Genomic DNA, 24552 nt, shown 5'->3' with positions numbered 1-24552 from the left:
AGCTTACTTCAGCCAGTGCTGGCTGGCTCTTATTTATATATACATCTGAGCAAAATTACCTAATCAACACCCAACCCCTATTCTGCCTATGACCTTCAACTACTAGGTATTTAACATCCATTAACAGAATGTATTAGACACTAACACTCCTTAGAACAGAGAAGGTTAAATGTATTCAAATTCATGAAGGATAGTGATGCAGCAAACAAGGAGAAATTGTTGCCAGTTGCAGAAGGTAACCAGAGGACACAGATTTAAGGTGATTGGCAAAAAAAACAAAGGTGAGATGAGGAGAATTTTTTTTACACATTGAATTGTTATGATCTGAAGTGCACTGCAAAGGTTGGTGGAATCAGTTTCAATAATAAATTTCAAAAGAGCATTGGATAAGTACTTGAAGGGAAAAAAAATGTTCGGCTATGGGGAAATGCCAAAGAAATGGGACTAATTGGGTAGCCGGCACAGGCATGATGGGTTGAATGGCCTCCTCCTGTGCTGAATCATTTTATGATTCTATGTCTCACCATTTGGAAGCCTCTTTTCACAACTTAAGGATGACATCTGATCTCAATAAGGACAGAGAAAACATTTTAAGGACACTCTGAAGGCCTCATTGAAAAGGGGAAAAATTAACATTGGTGCATAGCAGGAACTTGGTGCTACCTGTGCCATATGGTGAGGCCTCATCTAACAAGCTACAATACCATTGGAAATTGACTGCATAAACTCTGCTGTGGAGAAGTGTCAAAAGCAGCAGGAGAGAGCAGGCCTCTGTATTGAGAGCCCCCTCCCTCAGGGCAACACTTGCTGAGTCACTTGAGGACACACAAACCATGAACCCTGGCAGATGCCATCTCGTTTCATTACAAAGTCCTGCAAAGCAAATATATTCCTCCTGAGCAGCTCAGTGATATAGTCCATGTCACTGTGCAATTTGGTGCAGTCAGATGTACACTAGCTTCATCATATGGGCAGAGTAAGTGGAGGCAGAGGGCCCCCAAATGTCAATATATTAGATCCAAATATTAGGAATACTTATAATAAAACTGTGCTACATAATATAGTAAGACACAAGTTTAGTCCCACATTTCCCAAGTAATGATTTATTTTCTTTGTTTAAGTCACTTGGAGATGGGAGGGAGTGATTGATGTGAAGTATTTCTAAAAAAAAATGAAAGGAGAAAGTCAATAAAAAAGTGTATTGATCAACGTAGCCAGTTCTCATTGGAGATGAAATTGTTCTTGGATGGTAGCGCAGAACTGGGTACAGTGAGTTGTTTTGCACCCCAACTGGATTTGGAAAAGAAAATTGGGCAAGGCGTAGAAGAGGTGACCAATTCATTATCGCCTGTGCTGTGCAACCACCCAACACCAATTTCACCACCGTTGTACCTTCATATCTGTTAGATTTGCCCCCTTTCCCAACCTGAAACCTAAGAGGGACAGAACAAGGTCAGGAAAACTTGATAGGCGGCCAACGCCTAAGGTGAATGTCTACCCCCTGATGTATTCTTTGCCAATGATGATAATTGTCTTGAACACTACTAAAGGTTTGCTTCCCGTGATTATGTAGAAAAATTGACTTCTATTCAGAAACCTCTTTGAAATTAGACAGGTGGCAAGCCAGTGCCCAGATGCAAAACAGCACGAGTGAGAAATGGGAACTGGTGACGTTCTCACTTTTTCTGGCAATTGTGTGACGAATCTTAAAAAAATTAAAGAAATTACCTGTTATGATACATAGTTGCCTTAAATAGCAAGGCTACAACATAACCTAAACACAGCTAACTTTATAAATCACTCTTACAGTTTGTGATGTCACATTCAATCTTATATATTGTTGGAATTGGTAAGATGGTAGCTGTTTGTTCAAAATGCCAATTGTAACTTTCAGTTTATCTAACACCCCTGATTTATCAGATAATTTCAGAACCTTACATTTATTGATCTGTATCTTATTTTTGTTATCGTCCATGTAAGCTGTTAACATTGTCTGTATGCTATTTATCAACCTGCCTGTTATTTTTCCAATCACTATCTCAAGTTCTCATAATATTAAAGGAATTTAAATTGGATATGGGTGTCATAATGCAGTTAGGTCAGACATAGGGGAAATGTGAACCATAAACGTCCTTACATGAGGTCCACACCTGCATACATTCCATGAAGGGTCACTACCCTAACAATGTGCTTTGACACATCCATCCCATCCCCAAGTCAGAACAGGATCTTTTTTTGGCACTCCAGAGCTCAAGAATTAGTTAAACAATAAGCTTAATGTTCTATTACTTAATGTTCAGGTCAGTGACCCTTCATCAGAACTGACCTGAAACGTTAACTCTGCTGTGCTCTCCACAGATGCTGCCAGATGTGCTGAGTATTTCCAGCATTTCTTGTTTTTATTTCAGATTTCCAGCATCTGCAGTATTTTGCTTTTATTTTCACTTAATGTTCTACCAGGATTCACAAGCTTATGGAGCATCTCAGCAGCAACCAGCAATTCCAGCTATTTCTTAACTAATAGAAAGGACAATGACAGCTAAATTATATCTATGATAGCTTTCCACTGTCATGAAAAACAGGGATGAATACTCCTCCATGATGCTGTCCATTACATCCTACCTGCCAGGTGCACTTTTGAAAGCTAAATTTACATTTGTTCTATCAATCTGTATGTTTTTTTTAAATATATAATTTATTGTTAATTGTCTTCTCTCTTTTCTGATACAGTTGACTCCTTGCTGAGGAACAGTGCTCACCTCTGCTATCTTATCTAAATAGCCATTCTTCACATTTAAGTCATGACAATGAATGTTGGAAAATTATTCCATATAAGTATCACAAACAGCCCACTGTCCTCACTTTATACACTTGTAAATAACAAAACCTACACTGTGAAAGGCTGGTCTTTGTGACAATCATTAGAAGTAAAAGGTACAGCATGATCTATACCACCCACATCTCATAATGTGATGCTGCTCATTATACCCAGAAGAAAGAGTTTTAAGTGCAATCTAGGACTATTGTCCATGGAATATTTGCATAGATCAACAATGGAGCATTATTCTGGGAGCTATGGGCTGAGCCTCTTCATTCAGGGTAACTCCAAGAACTCAGGTGTCTGAAAGAGCCAAGCCTCCAGAGACCAAATGTCATTGAAAAAAAAAGCTGTACAAGTAATTATGAAGGTTTTGTTGCAACTTGTGCAATTTTTTAATGTGTTTTCTATGTTAGAAACCTTATTTTTCATGTCCTATTTTCAGGTTACTGGCAAACATGGAAACCAATATAGAGAAGTGCATTTCAGCTCCAACATGCAATATTATCCCGAGGTTGTTATTCCCATTGTAATTCTGCCTTTCTTTTTATTTCAAAGGATATTATTGCCCATGAGCTTAGCATGCCTTCAGCAAATGGTCAAGGTGTTGCTGGGAAATGCCTGAGCTGCTTGAGGATTTTGCTTGCAGTGTAAATTAATTTTTGGGACCTTCCACCCATCCAACATGCCTGGAATTGTTCCTGCTGACGCATCTCTGTTACCTCCTGCTCTTGCTTTTTTAGCAATGATAAGATTCAAGCAATACTACAGGGAGGTCAAACTTTCCCAGCATCCATTGCAGAATGTATCTGATCATATAGGGCAGGATTTTGAGTTTTGGGTTCTGGGTCAGGACCATGATGTCGAGATGAAATGGGGGTCCCAACCCCACACTGTGTTGGAAGTAGTCACTCAACAGTGATTTTCCCTGAATGGACAATTAGTGGCCAGAGGGCACACTTACTAAACAATTAAGGATGGTGGGCGGGCTCTCGAAGCTGGAGGGTCAATTGAAGGCCCTCCAGCACTGAAAGAGCTGCAGCTTGCCATTGTAGGTAAGGTAGAGAGAGGGCATCTTCATCTTGAGATGCCCTCTCAGCAACTTTAACACATTTAAAATTAAAAATGGCCACAGCTGCTGGGCCACCAATATGGAGGGAAAAGCCCTCCACAGGGTGCACTGCGGCTGAAGTTGTGGCCAGGCAGGCAGCGGAGGGCATCAGAGCCTGGAGCACTGGGCACCACCCCCCTCCCCCCTAGGTCTGTCGCCAGGAGGCCGCCTCTTGGCAGCTGGCCTGTTCCTGATGCTGCTGGGGGGCCTGCAAGCCAACTGGAAAATTCCGGTCGGCCTCTGATAAGTGGCCTCTAACTTACCTTAATTGACTACCCACCACTTGTGGGTGAGGAGCCGTTCCATCCATGATCCTGCCTCCGGGAAAATGACAGTGGGATAGTGCCGGTACGCCGGCTGGCGGTGCAAAATTGAGTCTGCCTGCCTCCATTCTAGGCTGATGTCAGAGTAGGACGGAGCCTGAGAGAAGCTAGGATTTTGGAATATGGGACTTAGCCTACCACATGCCCAAAAATCAGTGGTGTTGCAGAAAGGATGTTACATGGGATTCATGTTATAACCATTAATATTTCCAATTCCTTTGTTGTGCTCCTTCCCAAAATTTGTTATGTTCCTTTTGTAATTTATTCTGAATTAGCACTCAGATTGCCTTCCCAAAACAAGAATATACCTTGCTGTGAACAAACCTATAGGGCACAGGCTTTTTTCAGAATAAAATTTGAAGTAAATGAGATGGATCAGTAGTTTCTTCACCTCACCCCCACCAACAATTATGATATTCTTTTTGTCAATAAGTCACTGGATACGTTTTGAACAATCATAGCATTTAGAGCCAGGTAAAAATTAGTCAGGAATCAGGCAGACAGTACAGCTACCAAAAGAAAATTCTTGGCACTGAGGACTAATGCAAAGCAGAAATCTATTTCATTTCTAAATCAAAAATGTTGAAATGTCTATGGTTATTATTCCTTATAGTTTTCCCAATAATACCTCAGACTGCAAATGGAAAACTCTTTCAGGGAAAATAATGAGAAGTCCAGTACACAGGATATGATCTGAATATTTTAACCCACATAAATATTTTTACACAGTGGAAACTCTTGACATTATGAGTATTTCCTTTACAGATATACAGTATTTGAAGCGTGACGAACTTCTGACTCGTTTGGCAAGAAGTTTTATGCCTGGGTCAGGATTAATTATCTTTGGCTTATTATTGCTGCAGAACAATGACCAATTCACAATAATTGCACCTCAGCATATTTAACTGTTCCTTCTGTAATTCAGTCTGAATTATCACTCAGATTGCCTTCCCATAAGAAGAAGAATTAAAAATGATCATTTGTAGTCGGATTAAAGACTACAATTCTTACAATCAGTGTTATATTCTCAATGTTTCTTTGTGAATGCAATACATATTCAGCAGAAGTAGGCTTGATGGCAGGAAAGAGTGGGATGATGTTGGGGGGCGGTGGTGGGTGGCGTAAAAAGGAGTGGGAGGCTCGGGGGGCCCTTCCCAACCCACTCCCATTTTACACAAGGCAGCGGCAAGAAACGGCCTGCCCGCTCCACGCCAATCAAGGCCCTTAAATGGCCAGTTAAGGGCCTCCGCCCATCACCAAGGGGTTTTTACCAGTGACACAGGCCTGAGAAAAGCAGTCTGCTAAAAGGAGGCGGCTTTATGAAGGCCTGTAGGGGGGTTGGGGTGGGCGCCCTCCTGATCAGGTACCCTGTGCCCGATGGAGGGCCATCCCTGATACTCTAGCCACCACTGATGCCCGATACGACCCTCCCCCCGTTCCCCCCAATCAACCACCATGCCTTGCTGGAGCCTGACCAATCATCCCTGGTGAGGCCCCAAAAACTTATTTTTTCCCAGGGCTGTTCTTCCTCTATTTCTTGAAGCTGAGTTGCACACCCAGCAGTGGCCACTGTTCTTGGTGGTACTGCTGGGACTAAGAGTTGCTGGCAGCTCCATTAGGCAGGACTTCCTGCCTCAATGAGGTGGAAGTTCCGCCTTCAGGCCAATTAAGGGCTTGGGTTCCGTAAAATGTGGTCTGAATCCCCAGGCCAGGTGGAGGCGGATGGCCACCGACTTTTTGGTTGGTGGACATCTTCTGTCCAATGAAAGTAAAATTCTGGCCAATGTGTCTCTTCAAGTGCAAACATTGCCTTTCAAATATTTACATTATTTTTTCCCGTAGAAAATTCCATTACTATTAGAAGTGATAAATATTCTAATAAAAGCTCGTAATCACTTCCATCCACTGGCAACATAATCCGATTAGACTGAAGAACAATGGAAAATCTAGGGTGTTCCAGAGCAGGAACTGGAGAGTTGCTAATCAATTACATGAGAAAAACATGATCCTGTTTTATGTATAAAAGGTAGCCTCAAAAGACAGACTTAATTTCATTGATAGCCATCCAGTAATATTTGTAATACTAGCACATTAGTGCTCTTGATGAGTTGGAGATATGGAACAAACAATGTTTAATTCGGGCCATTGATTTACATGCAATAATACATGTAATTGACTTCTTTGATATGTTATAAGGATGTCAGTGATACATTTGGGCTCAAGTTACATGGTCACATGTGCATTTACATAAAAACTGTAAATCAGTGAATTTGATTTCCATTAGCTAGTTTTATCTTTTACCTTTTCTTAAATCCACAGAATGCAGAGGAAGGTCGTAGGGAAGATGTTTCTAAGTTGCGAATAGGAACTGTGTCTTGCAATACAGGGAGGCAAGTAACTATGTTGATAAGTAGCATTGAGAAGGTGGTACTGCGGTTTGAGAGCGGTATGGTCATGCGTCATGAGATGTGGGAGAATTGGGAAGGGGGTTGTGGGCTGTGGGCACATTAGGATGGGCAGAGCTACTGCTTGGCAGTGTTGGGAAGGGGATATGAGAATCTGGTAGTGGAGAGGAGTGTTTGGGTATGGGAGCACAGGGTCAAATTCTGGGAGGTGGGAAGAGTAGAATAGGTATCTTGGCATTTGGAAGCACTGGAAAGAGGGTAGCAGCTCTGGCAGAAGTAGGAATGGTGTGGTGGGAATTGGGAGCATGTGCAGGGGGTGCAAATGTGCTGGTATGAGCTGGAGAGGTTTCCAAGGATGCCAACCCACTGGGAGGGGATGCAGCAGGTGGTAATGGTAGGGTGGATTTTGGGTGTGTCAAGGCTGGGATGGTTGTGGTGTATTGTGGCAACATTCAAAGAACTTGCTTAGAGTGTGAATGCACGGAGTGGGATAGGGGTTGCTAACAGGGGGAGGGGGATTATAGAGTACCACTGGCACAAGCATGCAAATTGTGTTTTCTGAGGGCAGGTGGTAGCATGAGAATGGGAAAAAGCAGTAGGGAGTTTAGAGAGAGGGAAAAAATGGTCACTCAGTGTGGGTGGAGTCAGAGACCACAGGAGAGAATGGTGAACAGAGGAGGAAAATATGGGAAAATATTAGATATTTATGAAGCAGTGAAATAGCAATTATTTAAGATACATACTTGCAGAAATGGGATGGGAAAGGGGAAACTGCAGTGATGAGAGAAGGCAAAAGGGAAATGCCAGCTCTAAAACAGGCAGCACTGTGGACAATAGTGCCATCTAATTTGGAGATGGAACTGGGAGGTCTCAAAGGGAACACAACAGACTTCGGAGATTAAGCTTGGAGAACTCAATTCCGAAGTTAGTAAAGTGAATAGCTAAGTTTCATGAACGAAAAGTGTGGCACATAGGCATGACAGATAAGTAGGAAGGAAACCGCATGATGAAAAATATCATGACATAAAAGTGATGTATGAAATGAATATTACAGGAAGTGTACCTGATAAAGAAGACTTTCAATAAATTATACACATTGACAGATTTTTTTTTTAATGTTATACATCATGATATTACAGAAAAAGATGCAGGAAGAATTGGTGTTTTCAAGGTTGTACACACTGCCTTGATTGTGGATTTCTGTTGGATCATGTAGAACATATGATTAGTGATTTAAAATCTTACAGAATCACTATTATCAGGTTAATTTGGGTAGTGAAATACATTAAAATTGACTCTGCACTATACATAGCAATGCTTGTTGTGCACAGTGACTCTGCTGTAAAAGGACAAAGATGGAACGGAAATAAAGGTACTGAATTGGCAGAAGGTCGATTTCAATATAATAAAACAGGATCTGGCCAAAGTGGACTGGGAGCAGCTACTTGTTGGAAAGTCTACATCAGACCAGTGGGAGTCGTTCAAAAAGGAAATAATGAGAGTTCAGGGCCAACATGTTCCAGTAAAGGTAAAGGGTAGGACCAATAAGTCCAGGGAACCCTGGATGTCAAGAGATATAGAGGATTGGATAGGAAAAAAAAGAGGTTTATGGCAGATTCAGAGGGCTAAAAACAGCGGAGGCTCTAGAGGAGTATAGAAAGTGTAGGGGGGTACTTTAAAAAGTAATGAGGAGAGTGAAGAGGGGGCATGAAAAAACACTGGCGGGCAAGATAAAGGAAAATCCCAAGGCATTTTGTAAGTATATTAAGGGCAAGAGGATAACCAGGGAAAGAGTAGGGCCCATTAAGGACCAAAATGGCAATCTGTGTGTGGACGTAGGTGAGGTTTTAAATGATTATTTTTCATCTGTGTTCACTATGTATAAGGACGATATAGGTGTAGAGATCAGGGAGGGGGATTGTTCTTTACTTGAACAAATTAGCATTGAAAGGAAGGAGGTATCAGTGGTTTTAGCGGGCTTAAAAGTGGAGAAATCCCCAGACCCAGATGACCTGTATCCCAGGCTGCTATGTGAGGCAAGGGAGGAATTTGCAGGGGCTCAGACAAAAATTTTCAAATCCTTTCTGGCCGCAGGAGAAGTGCCAGAGGTCTGGAGGACAGTGAATGTGGAACCGTTATTCAAGAAGGGTAATAGGGATAACCAGATAATTACAGGCCAGTGAGTAGTCCCTATCAGTGACAGGGAAACTATTGGAAAAATTCTGAGGGACAGGATTAATCTCAACTTGTAGAGGCAGAGATTAATCAAGGATAGTCAGCATAGCTTTGTCAGGGGGAGATCATGTCTAACAAATTTGATTGAATTTTTCAGGAAGGTGACTAGGTGTGTAGATGAGGATAAAGCAGTTGAGGTAGTCTACATGGACTTCATTAAGGCTTTAGATAAGGTCCCGTATGGGAGATTGGTCAAGAAGGTAAGAGCCCATGGGATCCAGGGCAATTTGGCAAATTGGATCCAAAATTGGCTTAGAGGCAGGAGGCAGAGGGGGATGGTCGAGAGTTGTTTTTGTGATTGGAAGCCTGTGACCAGTGGTGTACCACAGGGATTGGTGCTGGGACCCTTGCTGTTTGTAATGTACATTAATGATTTAGACGTGAATATAGGAGGTATATTCAGTAAGTTCGCAGATGACACAAAAATTGGTGGTGTCGTAAACAGTGAGGAGAAAAGCCATAGATTACAGAACAATATAGATAGGCTGGTAAGATGGGAAGAGCAGTGGCAAATGGAATTTAATCCTGAGAGGTGTGAGGTGATGCATTTTGGGAGGTCTAACAAGGCAAGGGAATATACAATGGGTGGTAGGATCCTAGGAAGTACAGAGGGTCAGAGGGACCTGAGTGTGCTTGTCCATAGATCACTGAAGGCAGCAGCACAAGTAGATAAGGTGGTTAGGAAGGCATTTGGGATACTTGCCTTTATTAGCCAAGGCATAGACTATAAGAGCAGGGAGGTTATGATGGAACCGTATAAAATGCTAGTTAGGCCACAGCTGGAGTACTGTCTACAGTTCTGGTCACCACACTATAGGAAGAATGTGATTGCACTTGAGAGGGCGCAGAGGAGATTCACCAGGATGTTGCCTGGCTGGAGTTTTTCAACTATGAAGAGAGACTGGATAGGCTAGGGTTGTTTTCCTTAGACCAGAGAAGGCTAAGGGGGGACATGATTGAGGTATCCAAAATTATGAAGGGCATAGATAGGGTAGATAAGAAGAAACTTTTTCCCTTAGCGGAGATGTCAATAACCTGGGGGCATAGATTTAAGGTAAGGGGCAGGAGGTTTAGAGGGGATTTGAGGAAAACTTTTTTTTCACCCAGAGGGTGGTTGGAATCTAGAACACACTGCCTGAAGGGATGGTAGAGACAGGAACCCTCACAATATTTAAGAAGTATTTCGATGAGCACTTGAAATGCCATTGCATACAAGGCTACGGGCCAAGTGCAGGAAAATGAGATTCGAATAGATAAGCTTGATGGCCTGTGTGGACATGGTGGGCCAAATGGCCTGTTTCTTGTGCTGTATAACTCTATGATTCTATGACCACCAGGCTGCTAAACATTGTGCTACATTTTAAATTAGCAGTAAGCCAACTGGGCACAGATTCCCTCTGCCAAGCTTACAGCAAGAAGCTTTTTAACTAATTAAGTCAAAGGAAAATTCAGTATAATTCAGCAGAATGCTACAGTCCTGGATAAGGTACAATTATATTGAAATGATCTGGATGATCTACATAACTCGCTCATGATTACAAAGCTAATAGTTTACTATATCATGATTTACAATAGGGTAATATAAATTATATGCCTTATTCATAATTCTCCCTGCTTATATCTCATTTTAAATTCCCACAGAGCAGTATTATATGCTACATTCTCAGTGAAGACCTGATGCTTGGATCTATGTTTGTGTCCTGTTTCTGGTAATGTGGCAGTGCTTGTAACCTATGCCAATGTCATGATCAACGTGCAGCCATGCTATTCAGCAGTCCACTCAAGGGATGTATAGCTACTCTTGGTAGTTTAGGCAGGGTCTCATACCAGTCTGTGAAAGCTGTCCTTAAATACTCAAAGCTGAAACCTCCAGAAATTAAAAACTGCACACCCTCCCCAGCCCAACCACACACATTCTTTATGTTCAAGCTGACAACATCCTGTGTTATCATTACAGAACCATTTCTAAACATCCAGGAAAAAATGGTGCCATGGGACAACAGAACTGGACAGTTACGTTTTCTATCAGAGGCACTATGTAATTGTCAACTGCTTGTCAAGGTGATTCTCTATGCTGGCGGAACTAACCACACCAACTCATTTATCAAACAGTGCTGCTGCTGAACTTGTTAGTGGCATTGGGATCTGTCCTATTAATGAAGCACAGAAGACAGGGACAAAAAGGAGAAATGTTTACAGTCTTTTGGATGAACTGGTGGCTGCTGGAATTACACGATGATAGCAATTCATCTTGCTTCAAAATGTGTTTTAGCAGAAAATCAACACCACCAGGAAACACTATTTCACAGTTGTGATCGGATATTAACAGTTTACTTCTTATAAGACATCGGTGGATGTGAATGTTCCACAAATCTATTGTGAGTACTTGGGAGGTGAGGAAACAGTGGGATAAGCATGTTTCCTGTTTTTGAAGCAAATATGTTGAAATCCATTGAAGGTCATTGGAAAATTCTTGATCCAAAACTTGCTTTAACAAACATAAGAATTTTATCCTTTCAGCTTGCAAGCTTTTAAAAATATGGTTTTGATCAGAAGATATGCACTTGTTGCCTTCATTCATTTTCCCACTTATGTCACAATGGTTCCATTCAATTCTGATGTTACAGTGTGTAAATTTTGATGTAAATTACTGTTCAAATCACAGATGCAAAATGAAGACTAAAGTTAATGCATCACTATTATGTTTGCATGAATCTAATAAAATTGTTACCATTCCAACTGCTTTTGTGGTTTTATTTACAACATAGCAGTTTTCCACATGATTAGAATGAATAAAATTATAAACAATCCATTTACCTGCATCTTTGGTATTTCTCCAGTTTTTTCATTGCTGGATCCTGAATCTGCTCCAGGAATTACAGTGGTTTCAGTGTAATGGAGTTTACTGAGAGTACTTTTGCTGCTCTGTAATATCGGCGTAGTGGCATTCCCCTGATCATCACTTAATTCGAAAATTGAATTTTCAGTTGAAGTATTTAACCCTCCATATTTATCCAGTATGCTTTTGGTTGTCGAAGGAACATCTGTGTGCATCAAGAGCAAAACAATACCAATATATGGAATTGTTAAAAGACTTGTACTCCCAGCATGTCTGACAATTCCAGTGTTCATAGGCTTTGGATGCTGTAACAAATCTGACTGGACTTTAACACTAAATGTCAGGGAATTTCAAATCTCAGTTTTGATATTATGTTTCATTTTAAATAACTAAGAAACTAATATTTTTCACTGGTCTTCTTCTCAATTAATCCTCTTCTGAAGGTTTGTTGGAGTACCCACAGCCCTCTGCTGCATGTGTGAGCATAGACAATGAGCGCTGTCAGGCAGTTTGACTATAGATGATATTGCAGCAGTGCTGAATTTCACACCCAAAGTTCACACTCTCTTAACCATCGGGAGCAGTAAGAAATTAGAACCCGGAGTGTTTTTTTGATCCCTAATGCAGCTTCCAAACCCGGGTCCTCTACCACCTAGAAGGACAAGGGCAGCAGATGCATGGAAACACCACCATGTGCAAGGTCCCCTCCAAGCCACACACCATCCTGACTTGGAACTATATCGTCGTTCCTTCACCATTGCTGGGTCAAAATCCTGGAACTCCCTTCCTAACAGCACTGTTGGTGTACCTACACTCGAAGGACTGCAGTGGTTCAAGAAGGCAGCTCACCACCACCTTCTCAAGGGCAATTAGGACTGGGCAATAAATGCTGGCCCAGCCAGTGATGCCCAAATCCCATGAACAAATAAAAAATAAAGTTGTAATGAATCAGCTGCAGCCCCTAATTGAAATCAGCCAACTCAGCACAGAGCATGTATCAGACCTGGGAGCTGCCACATCAGTCAGTGCCATCAGCAGAAATAAAACCAATATATTCATGCAGATGTGAATGTGTGCATGTGTATGTCAGCATGTGTGTATTTGTATGTGAGTGCATGCGGAAGTGTGTGCATGTTTGTATGTATATATATGTGTCTTGCATCTGCATATTTATGTGTGTGCGTGTGGAGGGGTGTGTGTGTGTGTGTCAATATATGTGTGGGGGGGAGGGGTATGTGGCTGTGCATATATGTTTGTGGAGGTGTGCTTGTGTCTGCATGTGTATATGTGTGTGTATATGTATATTTGTGTATGTGAGAGAGAGAGAGAGAGAGAGAGAGAGAGAGACCCTGCCTGCTAAGTACATAATACAGGTGAGGCTAATTTTGTAACTCACAAAGAGTCATTGTTCTGCCTCATGATAGACAAAATGGAACAAAAACAGCAACAAATTCTTTAGCATATAGTACTCTATTGATACAGTAAATGTATTTTAATTTATTTTCATATTTCGCAATCTAGTTCTATTTTTGATATCAGTGTGGAAATGGAGTAAATAATTTCCACAGAGGACTGAGCAGATCTAATGAATTTCCAGTGTTTTGCAAATAATCCGATAATTTTTTTTATCCTCACGCAATAATTTATTTAAGAGTGGCCGCAGCATCCTTCATAGTTGAAACATGGAAGGGGTAAACGTGCTTTTATGAGTGTGTCTCCTCATAACGCAATTTAACAAAATCGTGATGGAGCCATAAGGATCATCAAAAATACAAATTGTTCTCATTACATTCAGCATACAGATTATTATATATACCAGAAGCCTTGAATGCCATTTTCTTTGCATTTTGTCTCTGCTTTTTAACAATTGCAATGGAGTTTATAAGAAGAGTGGAGAGTCCTTGAAGACAGACCTTCGTGTCATTCTATCCAGCATGAAGCTTTAATCAGAAATGATTAACTCATTAGAAAAAAAGAGCAGTGCAGCTACAAAACTAAAATGGTTCATTGATTTGAAAAACATGCATCTTATGGAACTAATTAACAGCATTGAGACACAAGTAAGAAAGTAGTTCCAGTCCGTACATTTGAAGAGCTTGGGTAGATTTTCGACTTATCATTTGGACTATAACTGGCATTGAAATCAATGGAGATGAAAATGGGGCAGTTTCTATAACATACAATGACATCCAGTTGAAAATCTACCTAATTATTGTCCTGGTAACAAAATTATTCTCTATATCTTTAGCATAGGTATGAGTCATTGGTGGCCTTTGACAGTTTTAATTTGATTTAATTGTGTTCAAAATACAGATGCATTAAAATTTAAATAATGAAGCTGATAGCCTACCCTGATGATTAAACTCACCTGATTGTGCACTTATGTTCTTTGCTGTAGTGATGCTTGGATTTGCGAGAGTGGCTTGCTCTTTTGCTGAACAGTGACAACTCCATTGGACTACATTTAAAAAGAAACATCAAAAAGTAGTTAACAAGATTGCATCATTTGCCCTTGATCTGCTACTTAAACAGGAACTAAATCTGAATCTCACTTTCTTTCCCATACATTTTAGGTGAAATTCAGTTTTAGCTAGGGGCACAAAATGGGTAAACTTAACTGCAGCAAATAGGAAAAGCTGGTCACTCCAATACCACCAGTTTTGCACTGCCATCAAAATTGAATTTCACTCCTCTTAAAGGGCTGGGATTTTATCTGGGCGGCGGGGTAATCTCGACCACTAGCAAAAGCACCAGCGAGAGCCCTGCGTCACATCCTCTAGGGAAGACCTGTCAAATCAAGTGCCAATTAGGCACTTAAGCGAACAGTGGTGGGCCTTCCTGGGATCAAGGACCCCGGCGGCAGAAATCTCGCCTGCTGAGAGCTGTCGACCAAGCAGAGGCCCACAGCTCTTTAACTGAGCAGCACCACCACCAAGGCAGTGGCTGCTGCCGGTACTCGACTTGCCCAAAGCGCTGGATCCAGACTACAGGTAAGATTCAGCAGGAGGGGTTTTGCAGGATGGGGTTCCCAGGGAGGGGGTTGTGGGGGAGGTGGTCACCAGCAAGGGCAGGGGAGTGGCTCTCAGCAGCTCCGCCTTCCCAAAGCCGTGTCCCTCATTCAGGCACTAAGTGCCTTTTAACAATGGACCTCCCATCCCCCCCGCTCCCCCATACACACCCCGGAGCTGGTATAGTTTTTGCTCGTCATGCTCTACATGCAGAGACAGGCCCGCCTGCCATTGTGCTAATTCTGGTGATGGCAAGATGAGGCCCTTAATTGGGCATTAATTGCCAAATTCCCCCCTTGTCTCTAATTTCCAGAAAAATGTAAGTTCCTTCTTTCTTTCTTTCCAGTCAAGCATTGGAAACTGTGAATAAAAGGCACGCGGGCGAACTGAAGTGTTAGAGGTTCGAGTTATGAAGAAAGACTAGAAAAGCTTGGGCTTTTCAGCCTTCAGAGGAGAGGTGATCTTAGAGTGCTATTTAAGATAGTCATTATTATGGAAAATATGAATGTGGAAAATTACTTTATATGACAAGAGTAGGACAAGGGGGTCACAGGTTCAAACCAGTGAAAAGGAAATTTAAGATAGATATTTCAGGAGGTTTTCTTCACACAAAGATCACTTTTTAAACAGGATCTATGGTACTGGAATAAAAGCAAAATACTGCGGATGCTGGAAATCTGAAATAAAAACAAGAAATGCTGGAACCACTCAGCAGGTCTAGCAGCATCTGTGGAAAGAGAAGCAGAGTTAACGTTTCGGGTCACTGACCCTTCTTCGGAACAGTTCCGATGGAAGGGTCACTGACCCGAAACGTTAACTCTGCTTCGCTTTCCACAGATGCTGCCAGACCTGCTGAGTGGTTCCAGCATTTTTTGTTTTTATTATCTATGGTACTGGGATTTCTGAAGTATAATTGTGCAGTTCCTATACACATTAGGCATTATATGTGGGCCTCTTCATCTAGTCAAATAAACAAAAAACACACACACTCTTGATGTATAGTTGAAAACTTGCATCTTGTATGAAGGCCAGGTTGCTTGAGAGTGATCCTTAGGGATGTTATTTCATGGGGATCTGAGTTCCACTTCCTTTTTATACAGCAAGAAAGAAATTAGTATACCAAGGGATAGAGTACCAGGCTCCTGCCAAACAGATCAGGTCCTTTTTAACTCAACTGCAAGGCATTTTCATAGAAGCTCTACTTACATGTATAATTAAAAACTATGTTGGAACTTTGTTTCTGGTTATGGTATTTTCAACAAAAAAATTCAGTTGCTGAGTATCGCTTGCTGAGTATAACTTTATTTTAAACCTGCTCAAGTTAACTCCTTCACGAAACCAAACTTTAATCAGCGATAAGTAACTGTGCAAAAAGAATGAAACACACTTTACAACTCAATTAGATATTTTGTTAGTACATGTAAGCAATGGAAAAATCAGGGCATCAAGAAAGTCGAGAAAGGAGTGGAGCTGTTGGCACAAACATATGGTATTTTTTATAAGATTATTACCTCAGTTCTTTATATGTGAACAGCAGAACATGCTGCACTTTTAAATGCCAACAGTTGTTTCCTTTCTCCTGCACACCACAGTAATTCAGGCACCGAAAAGCAAATATTCCCTTAACAGTTATATCGAATGGGAGGCCTAAACTAACCAATTAAAATGGTCCCTGGAGTTACAAACTAACAGTGTAGAGCCAACAATTTGCAGATTTGAATATTATGACTTCGATGATACCATTACATGCTGCTAAGACGTAGCAAATCCATCTCACTTTTGTTTTTTCTAACTGATCTATTCAAAGCTGCAAGAAGCATTTGTTCTTCTTTATGCCCAGGGTAAAAATCAACACACTGACTAATCTATTGGGTATGATCTTATTTAATAGGAATCCCAGCATCACAACGTACATGCAACCACAACGTTCATAAAAATTGGCCATGCCTGTGTTTTTTTTCCCAATAACTTTGATGTGTAGGTTTATTTTTCAGCCCTGTTTCCAGTATTGTCAAACTCAGTGAGGGCTATACTAAGCAAGTAGATGATTAACTGGAGAAGTGATGAGAACATCAAGCATCCTAAAGATTAATGTATGTTCTTCAATAATCTTGGATGATCATGTATAACGAGTGTTACTGTGATGAGATAAATTCTAAATCTTGGACCTGGACAGCATTCAGGCTTGAACCAACAAGTGGTAAGCGAGATTCACAATTGCCAGGGAATGACCACCTCTAACAAACGAGAATCTAACCAACTCCCCTTGTCAGTCAATGGCATTACCATTGCTGAAACCCTTACCATCAACATCCTGGGGGTGGGGGGGGGGGGGGGGGCGGCGGGCGGTCACCATTGACCAGCCATATAAAAACAGGTTAGAGGCTGGGAATTCTGTGGGGAGTAACTCACCTCCCGACTCCCCAAAGCCTGTCCATCATCGACAAAGCACAAGTCAGGACTGTGATGGAATACTCTCCACTTGTCTGGAAGAATGCATCTCCAACAATACTCAAGAAACTTGACACCATCCAGGACAAAGCAGCCCATTTGATTGGCACCCCATCCACCACCTTAAATATTCACTCCCTCCACCACTGGTGCATGGTAACAGCAATATGTACCATAGACAAGATGCAGTGCAGCAACCTCTACCACCTAGAAAGACAAAGGGCAGCAGTTGCATGGGAACATCACCACCTGCAAGTTCCCCTCCAAGTCACACACCATCCTGACTTGGAACTATATCGCCATTCCTGGGTCAAATTCATGGAACTCCCTCCCTGACAGCACTGTGGGTGTACCTACACCTATGGACTGCAGCAGTTCAAGAAGGCAGCTCACCTCCACCTTCACAAGGGCAATTAGGGATGGGCAATAAATGCTGGCCTTGCCAGTGATGCCCACATCCCAAGAAGGATTAAAAGAAAGTTAAACCACATTATACAACTGTTTCTTTTTATGCAGTGTGTTCTTGTGATCTGGAATTCACAACCTGAAAGGATGATGGGGGGGTGGGGGGCGGGGGGGGGGGGGGGGGGGGGGGGGGGGGGGGTGGGTGGTATCAGAGTTAATAGTAACTTTTCAAAGGGAATTGAATAAATACCTGAAGGGAATAAAATTTGCAGATCTATGTGGAAAGAGCAGAGAGTGGAACTAATTGAATAGCTCTTTCAAAGATTCGGCACAAGCACGATAGGCCAAATGGCCTCCTTCTGTGTTATATCTTTCTATGATTCTACGATTAGAGAAGGAATGATTGAAGGTCGAGGAATATAATGAGCATGCATTATCTCTGATAACAGTGTTTCTAAATATAAAGGTTCATTACGACTCATCATTATGGCTCTAAGTGGTTTGGACTCAATTCCCAGCTGACAAAATTCATGGCATAAACTGTCCCTTTTGTATTTTTTGGTTGAATTAATTAAGCGCTCTTGTTGAGAAAAGAGCTGAAAATATGAGAAGGTAAATATCACACTGCTGCAGTAGCTTGAGGCCAGTTTAGGTGTAACTCCAGAAATTGTGCAGGGGCAATTCTATTAATGTCATAAGTAAACCTACTGCCTGTGACTGATATTAGATCCAAGTCTCTGAACCTTGTTACTTCTCATCCTGATGATCATGTATATTCACACCAATAATAAAGGAACAGCCAACCAGACAGTTCTAATTCTTATGAATGTAGTAGCGTTTAAAGAATATTTGTAAGTTTTTAAGTGTGCAGTTATCCATTTTGGTAGGAAGAACAAGGACAGGCAATATAAATGATAGGGTACAGTTCTAAAAGAGGTGCAGGAGCAGAGGCATATGCGCACAAATCGTTGAAGGTTGTAGGGCAGTTTGAGAAAGCGGTTAATAAGTCATATGGAATCCTGGGATTTATAAATAGAATACATGAACAAGAAAGTTATGATAAAGATGTATAAAACACTATTTTGGCCTCAGCTGGAGTATTGTGTTCAATTCTGGGCATCGAACTTTAGGAAGAGTGTTAAGATGTTAAAGAGAGTGCAGAAAAGATTCACAAGAATGGTTCCCGAATTGAGGAAATTCAGTTAAGTGGATAGGTTGGAGAAGCTGGGCCTGTTCTCCTTGGAGAAGAGAAAATTAAGAGATTTGATAGAGGTGTTCAAAATCACGAGGAATCTGGACAGAATAGATAGGGAGAAACTGTTCCCATTGGCTGAAGAATCCAGAACCAGAGGACACCAATTTAAGTTGATTGGAAAAGGAACAAGAAGTGACATGAGGAAAAACTTTTTTTACGCACCAAGTGGTTAGGATCTGGAATGCCCAGTCTGAGTGTGTGGTGGAGGCATATTCAATCAAGGCCTTCAGAAGAGAATTGGACAATTACCTGAAGAGAAAAAAATTACAGGACTATGGGAAAAAGGCCTGCGAGCCAGACTAGGTGAGTTGTTGTTGCAGAGAGCTGGCACATACACGACAGGCCAACTGGCCTTTTCTGTGCGATAGACATTCTATGATTCTCTGATATATAAAAAGCATAACTTAATGGAATTATTTTTTCAGAAACTATAAATGACAAAGTCAGAGAACAGCTAAAGTAGAAATTTTCCTGCTTTTCTTTTAGAAGTAGTTCTGCAATATTTAATATTCTTGTGCAGCAGAAAGAGATAAGTGACCTAGCACCAGTGAAGTACAGCCAAGCCTATTGAAACTAGACACTCCCCAACATAATGGGCCAGATCTTGCTGGAGCGTGGCATCTCACGGTGCACGCTGTTAGACATTTTTTTCTGCACGTTTCAGTTTGAAATGCTCTTGTGCTGCAACTTACAGAGTGTGATCTGATAATGGCTGAACAAAGGAATGGGGCATCTGAGACCTCAGTGAAAAGCAGGACCAGTAGTGTATCTCCTTAAACAATGGGATTTAAGGATTGGGAAAGAAACAGAGGAACAACAAAGAGAAATAAAGAGAAAGATTAGATAAGGAGAGAAAGAGAAAAAGAGAGATGGAAAGAAAATATAAGAAAAACATTTAAAAATTCAAAATATGATATTGATAAAATCTCTAACAATTGACAACATGCAAGAATGAGATTGAGCAGTTTAAATTGTTCTCTTTCTGGAACAGGGAGGTTGATCGGCATTGCATTGGCAATTATCACATTGTTTAAAAGGTACTTACACTGTTAATTATCAGACTTAACTTCCTGTGGCAAGTCTAAAGGGCAATTATTATGCAAATCCAGTAAATTATTTAACATAATGGGGGGGCTAAGGGCAAGATGTCATTTGTGTGAAGCAAATGGCTGAGCAGCATAAATTGAGCAGCAATTCTGGAGATCACAACTCATAACAATCTCTCCAGCCCCTGAATTTGCTGCCTGATTTGCATATTAATAATGCTGGCATCATTAATATGCAATTATTTTTCCAGCACGATCCAGCCCAATAAATATACTAATTTCTTTCCAGCTCAATAACAACATAAAATTGGATTCAGAAGCAACTCAGGTTTCTTTCTGCAGTTTTGATATTATCACAAGAAATATTGGAACACATCCAAGTCTGGATTAAGGGAAGTAAGTAGGTCACAGTGTATAATTGAGCAAGTTACATACGGGCTAAAAGGAACTGGTCTGAGCAACCAAATAATCTTCATTAATTCATGGCCCTGATTCCAATGGAGAGGGGTCAGGGAATAATGCACATGAAGCCTGAAGTAGGCAGTGTTTTTGGATGTAACTGAGAGGTCAAGGCCATGCCTGATTTTAATGGCTGGTCTTTGTTTCCGTAAGTTTTCTCTGACTCCTGTTTGAACCCTGCCAGATATACTCCCTGACAGACAAGTGGGAGCACAAATTTGGTGGCAAGATGTTATGGCCAGGGACCTACAAGAACGGTCCCTGGCAGTCAGTGGGGGTGGGGGGCAGTTGTGCAGCTGGGTGGGAGGAGCACTTGATCGTGATCGATGGGGCAAAGTAGAGGGGAGTGGGGGAGCCCAGGGCAAGGGAGGCCCAAGACGTCCTTGTGATACTGAAACAGCTCTCTTGCTCTTCCTGGCCCACAAGGAAAAATATAGTAGCTTAACTTTCTGGGCCTCTTCTCGCCCATGACCACCTCCCAGTTGATTTGGCCAAATGGGGAAGCTGTCACTGCCCCCCCACTTAGCCCTCCAACTAAAACTGCCTTTGGGTCCTGACAATGCCAATCTGTATTTTTAAAGATGGTCCCGCTGCCTTCCTGCGCCTGTCCTGCTCACCAACTTAAAAGAACAGGTTAACATTGGGACACAGTGGGTAGACAGCGGGGTCAGAGAGGAAAAGTCGCTGACCTCATTTTAATTACCACCTCCCCCGGCTGGTTTCTGCCGTATGCAGGGCATTAAAATTGGGGCCCATAACTTTCGTGGCTTACCAAAGCAATCCCTCTCCTTGGTAAAAATATTTAAAAGTAAACCACGGGTCAAATATATAGATTAATTCACTTGTTAGTCCATTTATCTATGTCTAGGGACAATGTTCATATCAGATATTGCTTTGATTAACCGATGTAGCAAAACACATAGCTGCCGACCCACAGATTAGGGATCATAGAGGGCCATCAGCATTGCATTCGAAACATCTTGGTTTCTTTTAAACATTGTGTAAATCTCATTATACTGCACACAGGGTTAATATGTTGAAACTGGGATTGAAGAAGCCTCTTAAGAGAGGTTTGTCTGGATTATGTTTTCCAGCTGCACTCTGGAAAATCTTACCTAATTGTACTGATGTAATGCCTTCATCATGTTTCAGGAATTGTGCTTAGCAAATACTTGGCAAATCTCAATCCATTGATGAGCTATAATAAAGTTACAGGTCTCCTTGGAATAGATTGTATTGTTCTGCTAGAAACTGCTATCTGGACAAAATCTTGGAGAGAACGTTAGTGATTTCATGTTATCATTTCAGTTTGATCAGCCTTTGAATGTTCGAACGCTAAATCTTGTTTTTCACAAATTCATTGTCATAAAGCAACATTATACACAGCAAATACTAAACATTGCCAAAGACAAATAGTTCACTTTGAAAACATTTAACTGGTGATTGTGAGATACTATATATATATAACTAATCTTTTAGATGATTATGCCCTGTTAGGAAGCAACGTGAAGCATGCATACTACAAGAACTAATTTGACAACGTTATTTTCTATTGACCAAGGTTTAAGAGCTTTTACAGGCGTTAAAATAATATGGTACTTAAAGGGACGGCAGGCAGTTAATTGCCTGCCTGCTGTTAAATAGTACCAGGGGTCCGACGGGCCAAGATGGGGTCTCCCAACGCCTTTTGGCCTGCTGCCGGGACCGCCATCACTGGAATAAAATCAAGCCCATCAACACTGTTTCTCTCTCCACAGATGCTACCAGACCTGCTGAGTATTTCCAGCATTTTCTTCTTTATTACTGACCAAGATATGTCCCAATTCATACCACAAGACCTTTTTTATTTACTGTGGAAAGAATCTGATGCTTAAATTACCAGTAGAAGGTAATTTCAGACAAATGCATTAGTTTTCATCTATCAGTGTTCCATGCCGTAATTTCAGGGCTTTGGTTATAAAGTTTTATCTGAGCAATGTGGTAGATTTTCTTCTTCACTACCCGGTGATAGCCTGGCACAGTTGAATCCACACCCGTCAACTGGTTTCATGGAATGAAAATTGGGCAGGTTCCATAATGGGTGTGCAATTTGCTCCGCATCACTGGTGCAGCAAAGTACATTTTTCATTTCCCACATCAGCTGTCCAGTGACCTCTAGAAGTGAGTGCCAAATTTGTTGTCATTAAGGACAGCTCTGGGCTGTGGAAACCTCACCCATGCTCGCTGGGAACTGGTTGGAGAATGGCCAAATACAAATAATGTAGAATTCTTAGAAGCAGCAGACAGAGGAGACTTTCATCCCATTGGACTAGATTTGAACTCAAGTGCCAGGGTTGAAATACCAGTATCTAGTTCACTGCACCTTCCAGGCCCCGAATAGAGAACTTCTGTTCTGCCAGACAGATTTTCAGCTGTGACCAATAGGAATAGAGATTTTAAAAATAAATAAATAAATAGAGAGAATTTTAATTCCTAGGTAGGAATCTAATGGGATGAATGAGCCAACTACCCTAGGCCTTCGTTTCCATCCCCGCCGGCCAGCTACAATGGTTGTCCAGAGGCAGCTTGCTGTATCTGGCCTGTGAAGATTGAGTAGACCTGAAGTCTCCAGATTGGCAGTCAGGTAAGATGCTGGGGAGGGAGCTTAGGAGGCTACACTTTGGAAGTGGGATGTCTGCGGCAAGTGGCCCACTCAATAGGCAGTTAAAATAACATTGGGGTCCTATCTAAGTGATATGCCCCAATTTGCATCTAATTTTTTTTATTAGTTCATGGGATACAGGCGTCGCTGTCTAGGCCAACATTCATTGCCTATCCCTAATTGCCCTTGGAATCAGGATCATTAAACAGCAGTGTTAAAATAGCTGCATGGATGGAAAAGAATGGTGAGGGCATTCCTCGGAATTTAACTCCTCTTCTGCCTGGTCATTGCTGGCGAGAAGGAGTTCAAATCATGTCCTATAGTGTACAAGTATGACCAGAATAAGCATACTCATCCTTTTTAGAAGTTTCTGCTTGCCACCAGCATGTGATGAATGTGAAGCCAGTGCACTAAAATGAAATCTGTTGGTAATCCCACATAAAGTAGTATCCAGGTGTTAGTATTGTCTTCATTATATATGATTGAGAAATTTTAGAAGCAAGTAATGTAACAGATATGTCTTGTTTCAAATCATGAAGGACTCTATAATTCTAATATCTCTTTGTAGGATTTTAGTATTACTACTTACTGTGTATACAATAAATGCACATTGTTTCATGTGCTGATACCACAGCAACGACAATCGGCTGGATATTTCATTTCCGCCACTGATGAACAATGGAGGTCCGCCGTGCGGACCGCACGTTGCAGAGCTGCCATGATATTAAACGCCGCGGCTCATTTAAATGGCTGGGGCTGATCGCCGCCGCCGCACCCCCACCCCCCACCGAATATGTGGAGGGGGCAGGCAGTCCATCCCTGGTAATGGCGTCAGGCACCACTGTGCAGGCATCGACGCCATTTTTAAAGGGCCTCGAGCCCTACATTACAATGTAAATTTTTAAAGGAGTAATGATTCTGTCAAATGAATTAAAGTGAACCTGACCCTCTCCCACGCACCACCCCCCCCAATAAGCATAGAAGTAATTACCTGCCCTTCCCTCCCCCTCAAAACACTTACCTTGTGCTCCCAACCTTCCCCCCCACAAAGTTCATCAACTTTAAACTTTACCTCTTCCCACCACCCACTAGCCCAATGAAATGAATTTGACCCCGCTCCTCCCCCACCGCATTGAAAAACTTACCTGCTCCCTCCTCCCCACCAGTGTTCTGCCTGGGATACCCAGATGGGTATCCGAAGGCATGTGAGTGCCGGCCGCTGACACCAATATCGCCCCAGAACGGATGGCAAGAGGGGTAAGTAAATAATTCATTTATTTTAATAAATTAACATATTTAAATGTGAGCCACGGGGTTGGGGGGGCCCCCACGAGGCCTCACCACCGCCAGCAATATCATGCTGGGCCTTCCCGGCGTCGAGGCCTGTGTTGGGCCTCTGCCGGAGGTATTTTCTGGCCCCCTTCTGCCACAACCCCCGACGTCGAGGTGGCTGTAAAATCCAGCCCAATGACTCACCTTTGAACTGCTTAATGAACTGCTTAACCAGTGTCAAAGGCGAAGCTCACCCAGGTGTTAAAAATAGTTAATAATTAATC

At 41.8% G+C, this 24552-nt stretch overlaps 1 protein-coding gene across 2 annotated transcripts in view; it reads right to left on the bottom strand.

The window, feature by feature from the left end:
* Positions 1-24552, bottom strand: part of LOC137384101 (uncharacterized) — a 54863-nt gene that overhangs the window by 17885 nt on the left and 12426 nt on the right. For both annotated transcript variants that reach the window (XM_068057707.1, XM_068057708.1), the window contains exons 2-3: positions 14100-14189; positions 11710-11936 (exon numbers count right to left, since the gene is read on the bottom strand). In XM_068057707.1, the coding sequence (XP_067913808.1) occupies positions 11710-11936; positions 14100-14189 (317 nt within the window). The remainder of the gene's footprint in view (positions 1-11709; positions 11937-14099; positions 14190-24552) is intronic.

Source organism: Heterodontus francisci, chromosome 25, assembly GCF_036365525.1.
Source record: "Heterodontus francisci isolate sHetFra1 chromosome 25, sHetFra1.hap1, whole genome shotgun sequence".
Lineage (NCBI taxonomy): Eukaryota > Metazoa > Chordata > Chondrichthyes > Heterodontiformes > Heterodontidae > Heterodontus > Heterodontus francisci.
Note: the sequence above shows the minus strand (reverse complement) of the source record. Positions and strands in the feature narration are given on the sequence as shown.